Source organism: Felis catus, chromosome D2 (genome assembly GCF_018350175.1).
Source record: "Felis catus isolate Fca126 chromosome D2, F.catus_Fca126_mat1.0, whole genome shotgun sequence".
NCBI classification, from domain to species: Eukaryota; Metazoa; Chordata; class Mammalia; order Carnivora; family Felidae; genus Felis; species Felis catus.
This window is the reverse complement of record NC_058378.1, coordinates 34,576,740-34,596,801: the sequence shown is the minus strand read 5'-3', so window position 1 is coordinate 34,596,801 and position 20,062 is coordinate 34,576,740. Positions and strand designations below refer to the sequence as shown.

Below are 20,062 nucleotides of genomic sequence, written 5' to 3'. Positions count from 1 at the left end.
TCCTAAAGACATTACTGACACACCTGATAACTAAAAGAAGAGGTAGCAAGGCCTTTCCTCTTCTGCCCTTCCACCCTTCACCCACAATTTCCCAACCACTGCCTCTGATGCACACTGAAATCAAATTTTACCTTTACAAATATCCAAATATATATAAATATGCGTGCGTGCGTGCGTGCGCGCGCGTGTGTGTGTGTGTGTGTGTGTGTGTGTGGCTGGCCAACAGAAGAAAAGGAAGACTCCAGATACCCACTTCTTCCCTACTGGGAGCATCAGGAGGTGCAGTGGCCGCCACCGCCAACAGCTTGATGGGAGTTGTGGTGTCGCTGAAAACATCTGATACCTCCTGAGTCATCGCCTCCTGCATCCGGGCTTTCAGATCCTTAAAAACATTGTTCACAAATAAAAATTACCAAAAATGTCCAAAAGGTACATCTGCCAATATCCTTACTTTAGTGACACATTCATTCATTCATTCATTTAATCTTTCATTCAGTATTTACTATAACTATGTACAAAGCACTGAACCAGCATGGAACAGGTGTAAGATATGAATCCTACCCTCTAAGAGATTCATGTCTAGTAGGAGAGGTAAGACAGCACCCACATTCTCCACCCAAACAAGAAATCTTACTTCCTTTCTTGGTGGCTTCTAAGAAATGGTACTGAGGTTCATGGGGTAGAACAGAAGACCCTGAAATGTAAACAGTTCCTCGCCACTCCCAATGTTGGAGGAGCCTAATCATGGCCACAGAAGCTGTAAGGATTGTTTGGCAGATGCAGTGCCATATCTCTAAGCATTTTCTTACATTAAGAGTAAAGAAATTAAGAACGGGAAATTTTTCTGACACATGTTTTTTCAGTTAAGTTTCTAGAAAAACTTGATAACCAATATATGTACCCATTTCTGAACATAATCTAAAGACGATTCTTATGTGTCACGGAAAAGGTTCCTTTTCATAGTTATCACACTTAGTCCAATCTAAGTTTTCTGGATTTATAGAAAGAAGTCTCAGTCACTCCCACTGCTTCTCAAAATGGGTAACACTCACGATACCTGAAATGATGTTAGGTGTTAGATAGAACAGTGTTTTCATTTTGATAATTATGTGCTTTCTTCTAAAGAATATTAGGAAAAATGTAACTAGCACATCAAGCTCATGTTTTCATGATTATTATAAAGTTGTCTTTTAAATAAATCCACCTAAATTTAAAAAGGGAGTCCATTTTAAGAAAAATATTGACCAAATAAACACAGAGGACATATGGTAGAACAAATATCACAAAAGAGGTCTTGCTTGACTGAGACTTGGAAAACAACTTCAGCTGCAGTCAAACACAGGTGAGCTTTTTCCTAGTAAGTTCTAGACTTCATTATATGCTCCTTGATCACACTCTTCACTTTCCCTAGATTCAAGAAATTGTATATTTTAAAAATCTCTCCCCTCCCATTTTTCAATAATAGTAAGCATAGAAATGTAATAATGTGTGCTCCAAAGTTCTACCTTTAAGGAGTCTTGGAGCTGAGATGCAAGTGCTCTCGCCTGAGGACTCTCTCCTTCCCCTCTGGCAGCAAGGTCAGCCAGCTGGGCTGTCAGCTGGTCCACACGGTCACACTTTGCAAGAAGATCTTGGCGATACGGCCCCATCATGACATTAGCCAGACGATGCCCTTCGGCCACAAGACCCCGGATGGCAGCCTGACCTGGATCAAGAGGAAAGCACTGTAACTTACAGAGACCCAGAGAAGGCAACTGCAGTACCATTGTGGTAAACTATTGTGTTGTTGTTGTTGTTGTTTGTTTTATTTTAAAGTTTACTTATTTTTGAAAGAGAGAGAGAGACACATGTGTGCATGCATAGGGGAGGAGCGGAGAGACAGGGAAAGAGAGAGAGAGAGAGAGAGAGAGAGAGAGAGAGAGAGAGAGAGAGAGAGAGAATCCCAAGCAGGCTCCGTGCAAGTCAGCCCCAACTCAGGGCTCGATCCCATTGACCCTGGGATCACCACCCAAGCTGAAACCAAGTCTGACACTTAAGTGACTGAGCCACCCAGGTATCCCTGTTGTTTTTTTTAAATAAAAACATTTAGTGGGGTTTTTTTCCCCTAACAATAGAAAAAAAATTGGGAAATACAGGAAAGTATAAATAAGAATAGATAATCCACCCATAATCCTCAGAGACTGATACAGTTGAACATTTCCTACCAGTCTTTTTAAAAATTATTCTACTAATATTTATTTATTTATTTATTTATTTTTAGTTCCAGTATAGTTTACAGTTTTATATTAGCTTCAGGTATACAATGTAGTGATTCCATAGTTCTATACATTACTCAGTGCTCATCACCATAAGTGTACTCTTAATCCCCTTCACCTGTTTCAGCCATTCCCACCCCTCTCCCCTCTGGCAACCATAATTTGTTCTCTAAGTTCTCTATTTTTTTGTTTTGTCTTATTTTCTTTGTCCATTTGTTTTATTTCTTAAACTCTAAATATGAATTTCTCTTTCTCTGACTGACATATTTTGCTTAGCATTATACGCTCTAGATCCATCCATGTTATTGCAAATCTTTCAGTGGTTTTTTAATGCACTGCATGTCCCTATACAAATACACATTTCTCTTTTACAAAACTGAAATCATACTTTATATTAACTTTTATTCCTTGCCTCTTTTTATTTAATGGGAGCATTTTTCCGCATCATTGAGTATTCTTAAAAAATCATGATCTACACATCTATGTAATATTTTATATTAACCATAATTATTGATCATTTACTTATTATTAAATATTTATACTGTTTACATACATTCTCATATGTAACTCTGTATAGAAACATGTCTAATTATTTCTTATAATAAATTCCTCTAAGTCAAATTGCTAAATCAATGAGTATGAACTTTTTTAAAGCTTTTAATATGTAATACTAAATTGCCATTCAGAACCTTTATACCAGTTTATTCCTCCCCCAGTAAATTATACATCTGTCTGATTCCCCAAAACTGGGAATCACCAATTTAAAAATTAATCTTTTTATTCAACAAAAATAGTAAATGAAGTAAACAGATCTTTCAGCTTCAGCAGATTTGCTATCATAATATGACCTAACTTCTTATAGATTCATCCCTAAAAACTCCCCAAAATCAAAATTTTAGGTTATCAGATCTACTGGTGACTGTGTAATGCAGGAGCCCTCAAAAATGAAAATAACCTTGGTAGCTAAGTGCTTCTAACTTATTTTCAAAAACTACATTTAACTGGGTATTTTCCAATGAGTGTAATAGAAATACAACAGAATGGAAGTACACATAGACTGGAAATAATTAGTTCAATGTTTCGATTCCAACCTGAGGACCTTTCTATTTACCCACAGCAAAATCATTTACTCACAAATTCTTTTTGAATAAGCCACAGGTATCATTTATGGGCTATATTTGGAAATGGAGTCACACTGTAGGATGATTTACTCACCAGTAGCTGAAGAACCCCTTCTGCACCTAATTTCAGATGAACAGGATCTCTATCAACAACTTGCTTATTTTCACTAAGACCAGTTTATGGAGGGTTAAGTGCACTCATGGCCTTACCAACGCCCCGGTCATCCACTGTGGGATTATCAATCCACCGCTGTGCTTGTTCAATCTTGCCCTCCAGGTGGACAGCTGCCTTGGCGGGTCTGCTGTTGGCCACAGCCCTATTGGTTTTGGTCTGCAAGTTCTGCAGGGCTGTGGCCACCTGTTTGGCCAATGCTCGAGCCTCTGGGGAATCTCCTTTCCCCCTGAAAAGGAAAAAAAAAAAAAGCCATCCTGTCATAGACACTATTTACAGTGAGAGGATCTTAACTGCTACACAAATGCTAATGAGATGCCAAATTGCTAATGATTATTATTAGCTTAGTTTGGAAGGAAAGTGGTTTATTTATTTGGCACTAAAGTAAGAAATTGATCATTTAAATTCAGATTGCATTATCCCAGTTAAAACATTAAATATGAGTTTGAGTCAATCTACCTCAATCAAGCTCAACCATTTGGTTAGCTGAACTCAATCAAACATCACTAAGTTGGGGGGGGGGGCACCTGGATGGCTCAGTAGGTTGAGGATCCGACTTCGGCTCGGGTCATGATCTCATGGTCTGTGAGTTCAAGCGCCGTGTCAGGCTCTGTGCTGACAGCTCAGAGCCTGGAGCCTGCTTTGAATTCTGTGTGTCTCTCTCTCCCTCTGCCCCTCCCCTACTCGTGCTCACGCACACGCGCACGCTCGCTCTCTCTCTCAAAAATAAACATTAAAAAAAAAAATCACTACATTGGCTGACCCCTCAGTTGACCATCAAGGAAAACACTAGTTCCCTCAGGGATTAGGTGGGCCCAAGTAGCCATGTATGTTGTATAGCAGTAGTTGAAGCAGCTACAGTACTAGTTATAGAACTAGTAGTAAGTAGTACAATTTTTTGAGTCCCAACTCTGATAGTAAATAACACTCTTATGTTATTTAATCCTCATGACAAACCTAAGAGGTAGATACAAGTATTATCCCCGTTATTCAAAAAGCAAAAGTGAGGGACCAAAAGGCTGGATAACTTACCCAAGATCCTATCACTTACTTTGGTGGACTAGGGATTCAAACCCAGGCACTATGACTTCAGAGTCCTCACTCTTAGCTACTTACATTGGTATCAAAATAATTCTCCAATTCTTGCCATAACCGATTGAACTGGTTATCTAACTCAAAGACAACATGAACACAGTCAAGCAAGGAACCTAATTCCAGTGTGCATAAAAGTCATCTGGGATCTTAGTTTTAAATGCACCACCAAAAGAGATTATGATTAAGTACACCCCACTGCAAACGCAGTGGGTCCAGGCTGTACATTTTTCACAAGATTCCCAGGTGGTTCTGAGGTATGTTGTCCTTGGCCCATGCTTCAAAAACACTGCATAGTCAACTAGCGGTGGGTCTGGAACTAGAAAGCCTGGGACATGGTAGGGCAAAGCTAGACAAAGAACCCAAATAAACAAAATCAACACACAGACTGAAGCAGACAGCATGCCATACAGCTACTAACAAACAGAGGGAGTAGTTTCCAGTTGCCACCAGACCTGGCCATACTTCAAACTATTAAGTTCCATTAGACATTAGATGCCACTACACATTTCTGGCCTCCACTTTTTCTTGAGTTTCTTGTAACCAAATACAGAAATAAAAAGAGAATCACAATTATGTATCACAAAGGGAGATTACTGCCCCCAAAACCCTACTCCAAAGACTTCAGATTCTAACCATTATGAACATATAAAAAATATGACACATTTTATTTCTCAAGTCCACCTAGAGAAAACTTCAGGTTAATCTTATCTGCCTCACCTGTAAAAATGAAAATGTTAGCCTACCAGCCAGAACAACTAATTTAGATATTCTCTGAAGAACTCCTTTGTGATTTTAAATTTCAGTACCTTCTCCATTATAAAGCTGGACAAAGAAGGTATTTACTTTGGTTCTGATCGTGGCTACTCCCACTGTCAGGAAGCTATGGATATGTATATGTTATACTAATAAGTAATGATGGCATATGACCACACAGGAAGGTTTGCTGTTCTCACCATTAGCATCAATTCTCTCTTCATCATTAAGAAACATTAATGAGTGCCTGATATGTATATGGAATCGTGTTCTGGTCCTTAAAACAGTTTCTCCTTTGAGTATTTTAAACTAGTGATAATGTAAACAGATTATATTAATGGGTTAATATTAACAAACATAGACCTAACTGTATAGACATTATATTTTACAATGATCAAATTATTTTCTCTACCTAAACAACTCAAGATTTGGGGTATAAAACAGTGATTCCCAAATGATCAACCTTGATATGTAACCAAACTTGAGCTGCTAAGTTGGTCTCTATCACAACCTCCTGCCTAAAGTATGTTTACCCTGCTCCCACCCATCTCCTATTCATGGTAGGCAGGAGTGTGCTTTCTTAGCCAGTATTGTCCTCTTGGTCAATACAAGACTTGAAAGAATTCTAAAGTACAAGTCACTGAGACAAGGTTAGGTACTCTCCCACGGAAGAACAGGAAATGAAACATACAAGTTAAATGAAAAGCCAAATCTCACAAGATACTTGACTATGGTTATCCCTGAAGAAGTGGCTAGAAGCCTGAGGTGGAGAAGAAGCGACTTTTGTCCCCCTTTTTAATGTTCTTTTAGCAGTTTATTTAAGAGAGAAAAATACTGATCAAAGGAACAAAGCAACACCTCTTTATATAATCAAAGTAGAAGCCATGAAAGCCTTTAAAAGCAGTAGCTGTGGTGAGGACATTGTATTTAAGGATGTTTTATAACTGTTACATAAGAAACAACATTGCTGGGGAGAAAAGAAAGCATCTTCTTATGCCTCCTCCCCCTCCCCCCTGTCCACAGTCCACAGTATCTTTTCTTAGATAGCCACAAATATTTCCCTCTTGTGCCTGGGAAACAGTTATGCCACAAACATGATATAGCAGGAAAAGTCCTAGCTTAGAAATAAAAAGTGAATCTCAAAAAAGGAGTTCTTAGCATCCTAAATATATTAATTTAAAACCATGTGATCAGCAATAAATCATTAAACCTCAGTTATGTCAATAATAAAACAGAAGTAATACCTGACCTAGCCATGTCACACAGAATCAACAAGAATACAGTGAAAGAGCATCACATGTGCATTTAACCTATAGCATTCAACTATATATGCACTTGGGGGAAAAAAGAGAGAGATTAAAAGGCAATGTTAGAAGTTAAATACATACTGTCTTCGTAGATCTGCTAATTTAGAAGTCAGAGCAGATATTTCCCCAAGAGAACGTAGAATGTCATCTCTCTCTTTAGGATCATCACATAATTCTGCTATTTTCCGAGCTTCAGCCAAAGCCCCTCGAATCTGTTCTTCTCCTTCTGGTCCACCATTTGGATCTGCAAGCCAATTCTAAACACATAAAAATGGAAAAAAAGCATACTGTGATCTCCTCATAAACCACATTTCATTCAACTGACAAGGCCATCAGAAATATTTCAAAAGTAATCACAAGGCACACCACTGATTGCTTTTACAATGTTGATTCTTACTGTTTTAAACAGGTTCTTAGCTCAGGCAAAATCAAATCAATCCTCCAACTTCTTAAAAGTGATTTTTTTCCTTCCCCATCAGAATAAGTATCTTCAGGGGCGACTGGGTGGCTCAGTCAGTTAAGCGTCCAACTTTGGCTCAGGTCATGATCTCATGGTTCATGGGTTTGAGCCCCACATCGGGCCCTGTGCTGAAAGCTCAGGGCCTGGAACCTGCTTCAGATTCTGTGTCTCCCTCTCTCTCTCTGCCCCTCCCTCTCTCTCACTCTGTTTCTGTCTCTCAAAAGTAAACGTTAAAATTTTTAAATTTTTTTTTTTCAACGTTTATTTATTTTTGGGACAGAGAGAGACAGAGCATGAACGGGGGAGGGGCAGAGAGAGAGGGAGACACAGAATCGGAAACAGGCTCCAGGCTCTGAGCCATCAGCCCAGAGCCCGATGCGGGGCTCGAACTCACAGACCGCGAGATCGTGACCTGGCTGAAGTCGGACGCTTAACCGACTGCGCCACCCAGGCGCCCCTGACGTTAAAATTTTTAATAAAAATAAATTTTAAAAAAGAGAATCTTCACAAGCGTATCTTTGCTTTAATCACACCTTACTAATTCTTCAATTTCTCAAACATTTGTTTCTCTGTGAACTGCTTGAAAATCATTTTACAGGAGAGTGGCATCAGAAAACTTTAACCCTTTAACATTGCTATGACCAAATACAGTTGTGAATTCTAAGATAAGGAAAAGCTTTTATATACTGTGATCTATACCAGGAACTAGAATTTTCTTAGTGCTCAGAGTACTTTCTCTTTTTTTTTTTTTTTTTTAATTTTTTCATTTTAGAGAGAGAGAGAGTACACATGCACAAGCAGGGTACAGGGGCAGAGGGAGGGAGGGAAAGAGAGAGAGAGAGAGAGAAAGAAACCCAGGCAGGCTCCACACTCAGCGCAGAGCCCAATGCAGGGCTCAATCCCACACCCCTGGGATCATCACCTGAGCCAAAATCAAGAGTCAGATACTCAACCGACTGAGCCCCCCAGGTCCCCCCAGAGTACTTCCTTTAATCAAAGTATTCAAAATTAAGATCTCTATTTCAAAATAGAGTTAACATGAGTCTAAACCTGTGGTAGTAGAGGAAGTGTTAACATTGGTAATTGCTGGGAATCAGTCATCACTTAGAAACACCCATTATCTACCCATCTATATATAGAGGGGGGGGGGAGGGAGAGAGAGAGATGCAGGATAATTATGGAACATTTCTCTTTTATTTCCCATCCCTCCTTAAAACCATCATTACTACCTGAGCAGCATCGATCTTCTTGGCAATGCTCTGCTTTGAGTTGGTCATAGCTTCCAGCTTGCGAGCTGCATTTTCCACTTTGGCTGTTAGCACATCCAGACCCTGAGATACCTGCTGGGCCTTCTGCATGGCCACTGGCGAGGCTCCTTGTCCTCTGCTCAAAACAGATGTTGTCATTGTACTCTCTCAAATACTTACTGGCAAAATATCATGAGAAGCACAAATATGTCATTTTTGTTAACATGCTTGTCTTTTTCCTTTCCCCTACTACATCTGGGATAGCACAAGAAAACAGAAGAGATAAAGCAAAACACCCAAACTATCCACTTTCTCCTTTGGCTTTTAAAAATATGCATTAGCTTCCTGGAACAGCATAACCACTTTACAGACCAGCCTGCAAATTTCAATAATAATGATTCTCCTTTTGATGGTGATTACATAATCAAGTCTGAACTTCAGGGGGAAAATGTGCTTGTGATCTTCTTGCTATGAGGGTTTTGTTACCATAGTAATGTGTGCTTTAGAAAAAAAAATCCCATTAGATTGTCTTATTTATGGGCAAGTATACATTGAAAATGTTTCAGGAAGCAGCAAACACAGTATTACTGAAAGCACATGACACTAGGACCAAGTAGATCTGTGTTCAAATCCTGGCTCCTGGGACCTGTGAACCTTGTTTACAATGGGCTTCAGCTTTGTAACTTATAAAATGAGGGGTGTGCAGGTAACAATACTTGCCCTGCTTACCTAACAGAGTGGCTTCAAGCAAAAACAAAAAAACAAACAAAAAAACTTGAAAACACTATGTCAATAAAATAATACGAACATATAATTACTACTGTTATTAAATTGTCATGATTATTAAAATGAACCTAATAATAATCTTCAAGTCTACCTTCTACTCCTATGCAATCTATAAATATCAAAAACAGTTGTCACTGAGGTGACAAGAAACTGTTGTTTTCCATCACATTCTTAAAGAACTAATTTTACTATTTTCCTCTCCCAAAAGTGATACACTTCAAAAAATATGAGCATTATTAGAAACTTGTTTTCTCTTTGTAAGAGACTTTCCAAGTCATAACAAAATACGATTTGCCACATTTTTATAAGCTCATATATTTTTTAAATTTTTTAATGTTTATTTTGTTTTGAGAGAGAGAGAGAGAGCACAAGCAGGGGAGGGGCAGAGAGAGAGAGAGAGGGAGACACAGAATCCAAAGCAGGCTCTGTCAGCACAGAGCCTGACACAGGGCTCGAACCCACAAACCGTGAGATCATGACCTGAGCCGAAATCAAGAGTTGGGCACTTAACCGACTGAGCCACCCAGTCGCCCCTCAGATATTTTTAATCCACTCGGTCTGGTAAACTCAATGATGGGGTGGCAACTTTATCAGTTGGTATAATGGCATGGCTTATCCTCTTAACCTGAGCTTCTGATTTTAGGATGAACTCCAAAACATCTTTGCTTCCCTTTATAGTAGCATGGATCTGTCATTCATTTATCTATCTTTTCAAATTCATCCTTATTGGGGCACCTGGGTGGTTCAGTCAGTTAAGTGCCCAACTCTTGATTTCGACTCAGGTCATGTTCTTATGATTAATGAGATCAAGCCCCGCTGATAGTGCAAAGCCCGCTTGGGATTCTCTCTCTCTCTCTCTCTCTCTCTCTCTCTCTCTCTCTCCCTCTGCCCCACCCCACTCACACACACTCTCTCTCTCAAAATAAATAAAATAAACTTAAAAAAATAAAGTCATCCTTATTTTTCATCTAAACCAATATGTGAAGTAATGAACTCAAATACTATTTATTGCCAGGTATATAAAAGATATATATACCTTTTATTTGTACTTGAGGCTTCCCTTTTATGTGCAGAGGAGTGGAAGACTTTGGGGATTTAATTTGCTTTTTTCCTTCATATCTAGTAATTCATGATGAGAAACCATGTTAGTATAAAAGTCCAATTGTGAAAATGTAAAAATATTGATGGGCTACATAATTTTTCATTCAAAATAAAAAGTTTACTGAGCCCCATGAGAGGAAAAATATATCCTTACAACCTAGAAACCCTAGGTGAAAAGAAGAGTATCAATGAGGAAATTGTTACTGAGTTTCAGCCACTAAAATGTTAAATAGCTAGGCATATTTAAGAAAAGCTAACAGGGGGATAGCTTTCTAATCTTTCATCAGGAAAGGATATTGCAGGCTCCAGTGTGAAGAAGGCCCATAGCTCCTTTCCCTGTTCTAGCCTCTTCTCTTTACAGATTTATGGCCGATCCCATACAGCAGCCACCTTGTTCTCTTGCTCAAATTCATCTTTCTCTGAACACATACAACTGTGTATTTGAGAATTCCAAGTGAAAACTGTCTACCACACTGTGAAAAGGCTGCAAACAAAAGAGCCAGCAGTGAGAAATTAGAAGAGCCAAGAATCTTGTCAAACTGCATTGGCATTTCTCCGAATGGGAACAGAACTTCTTTTTGTCCTTTCTGTAAAGTTCCTGTCATGCTCATGACAGGGGAGACTGCTTCACAGCAGGAGAAAAAGGCTCACTGGGTTCAATGAGATCACATTTATTTATGCAGTTCCTTCTCCCCTACAAGGTAGAGATCCTAAACCTGAAACCTCTGGAGTTCCCAGGACTGCAGTGAATCCACGATCCTCGGGAAATTATACATAATACTATAGGGGCAAGTTTATGTGCAACTTTTTACATAAAGATTAATGGCTCTCATGAGATTATAAAAATTATTTTGATACAAAAAAGGTTAAGAACCACTCCTTTAAGAGCTGTATTCTTGGGGCACCTGGCTAGCTCAGTCAGAAAAGGGTGTGACTCTTCAACTCAGGGTCATAGGTTCAAGTCTCATGTTGCGTGCAGAGATTACAAAAAATAAACTTTTAAAAAACTGTATTCTTTTTTTTTTTATTTTTTTTAATGTTTATTTTTGAGAGACAGACAGAGACAGAGCATGAGTGAGGGAGTGGCAGAGAGAGAGGGAGACACAGAATCCAAGACAGGCTCTAGGCTCTGAGCTGTCAGCACAGAGCCCGACGTGGGGCTTGAATTTACAGTGAGATCATGACCTGAGCCGAAATCGGCTGCTTAACTGACTGAGCCACACAGGCACCCCCAAAAAACTATATTCTTAAGTTTATTCTGTTAATACATTTGAAACCAAGTGTAATGGTGTACAACATGCCAAGGGGTTATTTCTGAGGCCTGTTTGTATGGAGGCCCTATATGTTCCAATTATCTCAAGATGTTTCATGATTTTCTTGAAGCCAAATTAAACTTCATCTACACTAGTATTTCAATTTTCAATTTCCTCAATTGAAATATTTCTCAATTGAAAATATTTCAATTTTTCCTCAATGCTGATATTATAAAAGTCCATAAAAATGAGGATAATCTTTTAAAGCTGCATTAACTCTATGGCTGCGTTTCAAAGAAGCCTATATTATACTGAGTTTTCTTAACAGTAAACTATATAGATTTAGTTTACAGGGGGAAAAGTTCTAACAGTCAAGTCTTAAAGGAAGTAAAAGAATTATGAAACCAAATGAATAATGACGAAATAGAGACTCAAAAGCCTAGAAATAACCAACTTACAGGATAACCTATTTAACTGGATTTTAGAATAACATGAAATAATTCTAGTGTTTTCACTCTTTGTTTCTTTTTACCCATCCTTCATAAAAGATATGGCTACCCATGCCAGACTTCACCACTGCCCCTTATTCTTTCTAAACCTATGGCTAGAAACCAAGATACCATATTTCTATTTCTATTTCAACCTTGCTACAAAGAATCTGCTACTTTGAAAGTTTATCAAAGGAGAAGTTCACTTCAATCTTGAAGAATTAATAGAGTATAAAATCTGTGTTGTCCATTAGTCAAAAATAACACAGGGAAATTAGCAGAGACTTGGTCTCTGAATTACTTTGTCAGGAGTGAGATACGATCTGTTACCTAACTTGGGTAAGAGTAGAGCAATTTTACCGGGCTCGGAGTTCAGCCACTTGATCAGTCATCTGCCCCAGCATTTTACAGGTTCCCAGGATCTCTCTGCGTTCTTTGCCTGCACAGAGTTCACCAACTTTTCCAGCTTCATCTAAGATCTGTCTGATGGCCTGCTCACCAGCATCCCCTAAAATAAAGAGATACTCAATATCCTCACTGCTGACATATTAATTATTTAGAAAGGATACTTTACAAGTCATTTCATTCATGAAGGAATGGGTGATTTTAGAAGACAAGTGAATAGAAGGCAATACATCTGATAGCTAACAGCCAAGCAGTTCCCTTATAAGCAGAGGGTGAGGTTTTAACCACAGATACTTCTAAAAAAAAAAAATACTTGGAACCATATCCATCTGGAAATGATAAGCAGCTTGTGGTAAGAATACAGATGATGAAAACTACTAATTTAATACTACTTAGCACCTCTAACCTCCATTAGGCTTTTCACATTCATTCAAATATTAATCTAAAACTGAATATTAGATTAGAAAATCCATAAAACCCAGCTCAATAACCCATTTGGGTCTTTACGTAAGTCAAATTTTCTTTCCAATTCTTATTGGCATCATTTAATCTGCTTAATTAAATACTTTTTTGACATAAATGGAAATCTGCCCAATGGGAACTAGAAAGAGAAGAGTTTGGGGTTTTTTTTAATATTTATTCATTTTTGAGAGGCAGAGAGCAAGCATGAGTGGGGGAGGGGCAGAGAGAGAGGGAGACACCAAATTGAAGCAGGCTCCAGGCTCTGAGCTGTCAGCACAGAGCCCGACGTGGGGTTTGAACTCACGGATCACGAGATCCTGACCCGAGCTGTAGTCGGGTGCTTAACTGACTGAGCCACCCAGACCCCCCTAAAGATAACAGGTTTTTTTTTTTAAATAATTTTTTTAAGTTTATTTATTTTGAGAGAGACAAAGCAAATGGGGGAGGCGCAGAGAGAGAAGGAGAGAGAGAATCCCAAGCACACTCTACACTGTCAGCACAGAGCCCAATCTGGGGCTCAATCTCACGAGCCATGAGATCATGACCTGAGCTGAGACCAAGATCTGGGCACTTAACCAACTGAGCCCCAAGACAAGAGTTTTTATTCAGGATAATTACCTTTCAGATTCAGGGAAGAAGTGAGCCAATATTCTGACAGAGAATGCCCACTTCAGCTTGGTTTATTCCTCCATGATGAGAGGTGATTAGTCTATGCCGTTCATCTTTTTAAGGACCAGTAATGCTTCAATTAGTCAAAACTATCAGAGAATGGAGTATGCCCCTAAATGTTGCAGTAGTTATCTCAGAATTATGAGATTATGGAAAGACCCTCTTTCTTTATTTGTTTGTTTGCTTGACTTTTCGCTTTTTACTGTATCTGTCAGGAAAGTAGAACCAGTGGGTTACCTGGAGAGGCACTGGGATCACGGAGCCAACCCTTGGCCTGGTTCAGTTTGGAGTCTATGGAGGCCAATGCTCTCTTCATGGCTTCAGTGTCCTTTTGAAGAGAAACACCACAATTATTTTCTTTGCAAAAACTGAGAAACCATGATACAAAGTAAGACAGAGAAAAAGTTACAGCACTTAACATACAATAGCTAATGTAGTCCTAAAACAGCCTTAAAAATACTCTCATCACACCAGAGTGCTTATTTCTGTCAAAATGCAGCATTGTGCATGCAAATCTTCAGTTAATTCTATTTTGTTTTCTGGTTTCTCTATTGCTAGACTGTGAAAACTGGTAAAATCACTCAAGCCAAAAGATGCTTAATGTCTGCAGCAGGAAAAAGCCCTGTTGTCACATGCCTCATTATCAGCCTTTCCACTCATCTAGCGCAACCCTGGCAAAGCCCTCCCTGCATCAGGGAAGCCTCATTAGCATGTGGCGCCACAAATCACAGTTCTTTTACATCTTGTTTTGAAATACACAAACACTGGATGATGCTTCACTATACTTAATTAATCTGAAAAACTTGGAATTACTGGTTGGAAAAAAACTGAAAATTTTAATCTAGCAATTTAGTTTTAATTCCACAAATAAACCACTGAATGTAATGTAAGAAAAAAGTGTTTTTCTGGCCTTCCCTGCCATCCTCCTCACCCTCCTCATTCTTCGTTCCTTTACCATCCTAACCTGGAAGGAGAGGCAGAATAAAATAAAGTTGGTCTCAATTTATTGCTTACAATCAGGATTCAAAATGGCTAGCATTAAACTACCATAAAACCTCCCAGGATATGGCATGAGAAGCTGAAACAGACTAAAACTATACCTATAGTTTGATGAAGTTTTTAAAATTTCATCAAAGTTTTGCTCTAGGGAACTGGCTCTTAGAGAGTTCATCCATCAAAGCATGGATTTAACCTCTGAAGCTCTGGGCAATGCCCTGAATCCTTAACTTTTTTTCACTTTCCAATCCTGCAAAACTGGGGTTCTTAAAGGTGTTGTATCACCATGTTTCCACACGGGGGCACAAGGAGCATCCCCCCCCCCCCCCCCAACTTTTAATTCAAACAAGAATTAGTACAGTATACTAATACAGAGTAAGTGCTGACAACGCTCACAGGCCTAAGGTCAGCAGCCTGACCACAGTTTTTCCAAAGTACCTACTCACATTATAAGGACTCTCGGCTTTAGGATTTCTTCCTTCCCCATTTAAACAGATAATGACTGCTCTCCATTTTAACCCTGGCTATCAAAGACTCTGAATAGCAAATTCTCAGCCACAGCAATGAATGAGAAGTGAACTAAATTACTGAAAAAATGTAAAGAGAATATTTTCTAAGTTATTCGGAATTATGGGGGCTATCTATCAACAGAAGGCAGAGAGAGTCATGACAGTATTTCAAAATCCATTTGTAATTAGTACAAGCAGACAAATGGCATTTTTTAAGTGCTTTCGTTCTCAGTGGCTTAAATATCTGCTCCTCCTCCATCTTGTTCAATGGCAAAGCCTGCCTTTAAAAGTCAGCATTAGCATGATTCCAAATTAGCAAGGCCCAAATCAATACCTGTTTAGAGAGACTCGGGCAACTCCCAACCTCAGAGAATTAGATAGCCGTTAGTGTCTAATATAAGTTATAGGACTTCATCTGGATACAGAAAAAAAAAATCACAATCTCTGACCGAGGCAGTATGCACACACTCTGAAGAGAAATCATATCCATGTAAAAATACTTCATAACCATTTCCCTAACACACTATGTTTTTAGTGAAATAAAATCAGAGATTTATTGCATTTCAAAAACCTAAATTCACAGGAACAAAGATCACATTTTGTGTGTCTACTCTAGCATTAATGGCTACTAGTTTGGGACTCCCTGGCTGGCTCAGTCAGTAGAGCATGCAACTCTTGATCTCAGGGTTGTAAGTTTGAGCCCACGTTGGGTATGAAGACTACTTTAAAAAAGATTAAAAAACAAAAGATTAAAAAGATTAATTTGGAAACTAACTTTGAGGATTTCTTGCAAGTCAAGTTGTTTTAGGTATTTCTTCCCTTCATTTCTTTATCGAACCTCAAATTTAAATATAATTTAGTTTTACATGAGGTGCCTGTGTGGCTCAGGCAGTTAAGCGTCCAACTTTGGCTCAGGTCTGATCTCACCACTGGTAGGTTCAAGCCCCGTGTCAGACTCTGTGCTGACAGCTCAGAGCCTGAAGCCTGCTTCAGATTCTGTGTCTCCCTCGCTTTCTGACCCTCCCCTACTCGCAATCTGTGTGTGTCTTTCTGTCAAAAATAAATAAACATTTAAAAAATAAATAAATATAATTTAATTTCACAAATTAAGAAACAAGGGCTCAGTCCTACAAACCCAACTGTTCTCAGGTTTGCTGACATCAAACCCATGAACTTTTTCCTTTTACCAAAAAGAGCTGCCAAAGATTCTACTAACCTTATGTTATGCAGGTCCTTGCCTTGTTGATGTTGGCTTGGGTTAATAGTGCCCAGAAAATAAGCTCTAGAAATCAAAATCATAATCCTCACTAACCTAAAGGAGTTATTTTATTCTCCATTGCCCAAAAAAGATTTGAAACATAATGACAAAAAAGTGGCTTTGCTCTACTCAGTACCCTCAAAACTAATTGTTTTTTTCCTCCCTAATAAAGCATCAATGACCACCACTCTTGAAGGAGAGAATCTAATTCTCAGGAAGTGAGTAATTGACTCCTGAATGGAAGATGATGTGGCATCAATAAATTAAAATTCAGAGGTGCTGGTTTTCCCCTAAAAAGCATCTACAGCAAAGTTGAAATGAAGCTGCAATTTTAAACTGGGAATTTCAATTAGTTACCAAAGTTTTTAATAGCCTGAATTTTAGATAATTTTGGTGTTTAAGACAGTAACTGAAAGGACCACCTTAAATTCTTTCTGGAACAGAGCAAGTTTTGAATAAACATTTAAACATATTACATTTTAATGTCATATCTATTAAAATAAAAAATATCCATGGGAACAAATATTTTGGTCTTCTAAGAAACCCATATATATTTCTTTTGAAGGGCAGTATTTATTATGGAATTAAAAGAATTGTCATAAGCAACATAAGAAGTATATTAATATTGAATATGATATAAACCAAGTGACTGAACAACTAGGACCAGAAGTCAATTTTGAGATATATTTATAAAGGGGGAAAATAACCATAACCCTGTGGTCAACCGTACTATGTACCACAAAGTTTTCATTAAGCCATATGAAGCCTAAATACCAAGTACAATCTGGATATTAAATAGAAGGGAAAACAAAAACAAAAACAAACAAAAAAAAACACACCTCATTTGAATATTTTCTCTGCAAAATCTCAAATTTGGGAAAGAGAAAAGTCTCCACCAATTTCTTCTCTCAGTTTTTTTTGTTGTTCTTTTTTTTTTTAATGTTTACTTTTGAGAGAGAGAGAGAGAGAGAGAGAGACAGAGCGTGAGCAGGGGAGGGGCAAAGAGAGAGGAAAACACAGAATCCAAAGCAGGCTCCAGGCTCTGAGCTGTCAGCACAAAGCCTAACGTGGGGCTCAAACTCACGAACTGCAAGATCATGACATTGGGCTGTTAAGATCATGACCTGAGCCAAAGTCAGAAGCTCAACTAACTGATCCACACAGGTCCCCTGTTCTCTCTCTCTCTCTTTCTCTCTCTCTCTCTCTCTTTCTCTCTTTTTTTTTTAAGGAGTGACTGTTTTTTAAAAAGACCAGATCTAAGTGTGCAGCTCTGGGGACAGCTGGCATGTCACCTCCCGCTATGGTCCCTTCTACAGTAAAACTCTTCTGAGTTCAACTTTTAAATGAAAAAACCACGGTGGCTGGGCACTGTCACACACCAGAAAGCAGAGGGACAACCTTAAAAGAACTCCTTTCTGTACACCCTCCCAGGAACTGAAACGCTCCTGAAATGTAACACAAAGTGAGATCTAAAGAACACTGACTAGAACTGGGAACCAGAGCTCCTCCTACAAATAATCAAGAGGAACTGTAGTAGAAAAAGGGAGGTCCTACAATGCCATGTTCCAGAAAATTTGCAGTATGGGACTAAGGACCCCCTCTTGTTCACTGCCCAACCTACTCTCCCTTTTCCCACTGACACTTCCCCTCCCCACCTTTCCCTTCCCACTCTGTTCCATTCCTGGTGGCATTCCCCTCCCCCACCCTTAAATTAGTGTTTTAAACAAAGATGTTTCTGGAAAGCATAGACTGAGCAGTAGAACAAAATTTTACAAACTACATTTAAGTGGTGGGAGAAAGTTGTCTACCCCTGAAATTTCAGAGAAGTTACTCTCCCAGACTTCAGTTCCCCATCTTTGAGAATACCTCCCTACCACCAAAATAAAAAAGAATAGCTTCCCAGCTCTAAAATTCTATGCCACCCTATGTGCACACAATCAGAGGTAGCAACTACAGGATCACTTGGATCAGAAGGGAAATCTCAATTGCTTTAACATTTTGGGCTTTTCTCCTTTTAGAGGGGAGGGGCTAAAATATCATAAATGCCTAATTAACTATTTATCTCAAACTCCAAGAGATAAGTCTTTTATTGTATTTGCTGCTAACATAAAACACTCTAAGACTCCTTAAGAAGCTCCATCATGTTGTACACCTGAAACTAATATACCATTATATGTCAACTATATCTCAGTAATAAAAATAAAACACCTATAATGGAATCATTTTAATTAACTGATTCAATCTTAAATCATGTTTCATTTTCATAGTAGACATTCTAATAATAATATAAAAAATCCTCACATACAACCTTATTTTTTCAAAAATGATATAAAAATCAACCCTTAAATCTCAATGGTCTGTATTTAACAGCAAGTATTATAGGATCACATGTTCTAATCACTATTTCCTTCTTTGGTCGGGTAAAGTAATCTTCGGTGCAAGACATCTGAGTCAGTCACTACATTTACTCACGACCAGCCTAGGCCCACAGTGGAAGGAGATCCACTACAAGAACTAATTCTGAATAATAGCATCTAATGATTCAAGGAGCAGTTGTGGGAGCGCCTATGTAGGGCTCAAAAACTCTTAGCTTTTAAAATTTTTCTCACTTCCTCTTGATTCTCAGCATGCATCAACAAACAAGTAACGTAAATACAAAAAAAAAGAGATTAGGTATAAATTGCTAAATTTACAAAGGGTAGGATTATGATTGTGTTTAATTCACAAATTCTTTTGCTTCACAATGTATACTAAATTAATTTTTAATGATCACTATGACTATTGATTTCAGGAGGGGAAAATTTTTACTTTCCAAATAAAATAAAGTGTTTAAAGTGAAAGTACTTTTAAATTTGTAAATCTGTAATTTGAAGGTAGGTATAAAAGGTAAAATAATCAGCTATCGCATTGCCTCTTTAAAAACTTAACTTATTTGGCAAGACGCACTTTTACCAAGAATTTTTTCCACTTACTTTCTTCCCCCACTTTTCTAGAGGAACCATCACTTTCCAGGAGAAAACTGCACCAATGGGGAAGCATGAAACAAGTATGGTAAGACAAAGTTAATTCTTTATTGGCAGGGTCGAGAGGAGGTAAAAGATATATGTAAATAGAATGAGGACCCAGTGGTCAAAGATAGACATAAGGTCTGATTAACTCACTGCTTACAGCTGAGCAATGAAAGATGCATAATGCTACCAAACTAAAAAAATAACCAAAATCCTAGTTACCAATTTCCATTCTCAAGGTGAAATTTTTTTTTTCTAAGCATTCTTGCAACTAATAGAAACAATCAAACTTAAGGGGTAGGGCGAAGTAGAGTGAATGGGGATGGGGTTGGAAGTAAGATTTGTCATGTACATCTTTTTATAGCATTTTGATTTTTGAACCAGGTAAATGTATAACAAAAGCAAAATGAGATTTAAAAATAAACATTTCTTGTTCATTCTGATGTGATTATATACTTGAGCTTCTTTCAGGTGAACTAATTTTATTTACTTTCTTTCATTCTGATAGTTGTATAGTACCCTAACAGTCTGGTTCCTTCCAGATCAGCATAAGACTAAAACATCTACAAGAATGTACACAGTGGGGACCAGGTCTGTTTCCCTTGTATATTTCCCCAAGTGCCTAATCCTTGTCCTGAAAAACTCCACTGACCACATTTAAAAAAAAAAAAAGAAGCATCTCTCAATGGAACTTGCACAAAATAAAGCTTAATAACA

The 20,062-nt window shown here is 38.3% G+C and overlaps 1 protein-coding gene across 2 annotated transcripts in view; it reads right to left on the bottom strand.

Annotated features, from left to right (window-relative positions):
• The window catches only part of VCL (vinculin), a 111,896-nt gene that overhangs the window by 19,984 nt on the left and 71,850 nt on the right, over nucleotides 1-20,062 (bottom strand). For both annotated transcript variants that reach the window (XM_003994069.6, XM_003994068.6), the window contains exons 7-13: nucleotides 13,812-13,902; nucleotides 12,399-12,546; nucleotides 8,393-8,546; nucleotides 6,785-6,960; nucleotides 3,587-3,777; nucleotides 1,506-1,705; nucleotides 254-382 (exon numbers count right to left, since the gene is read on the bottom strand). In XM_003994069.6, the coding sequence (XP_003994118.1) occupies nucleotides 254-382; nucleotides 1,506-1,705; nucleotides 3,587-3,777; nucleotides 6,785-6,960; nucleotides 8,393-8,546; nucleotides 12,399-12,546; nucleotides 13,812-13,902 (1,089 nt within the window). The remainder of the gene's footprint in view (nucleotides 1-253; nucleotides 383-1,505; nucleotides 1,706-3,586; nucleotides 3,778-6,784; nucleotides 6,961-8,392; nucleotides 8,547-12,398; nucleotides 12,547-13,811; nucleotides 13,903-20,062) is intronic.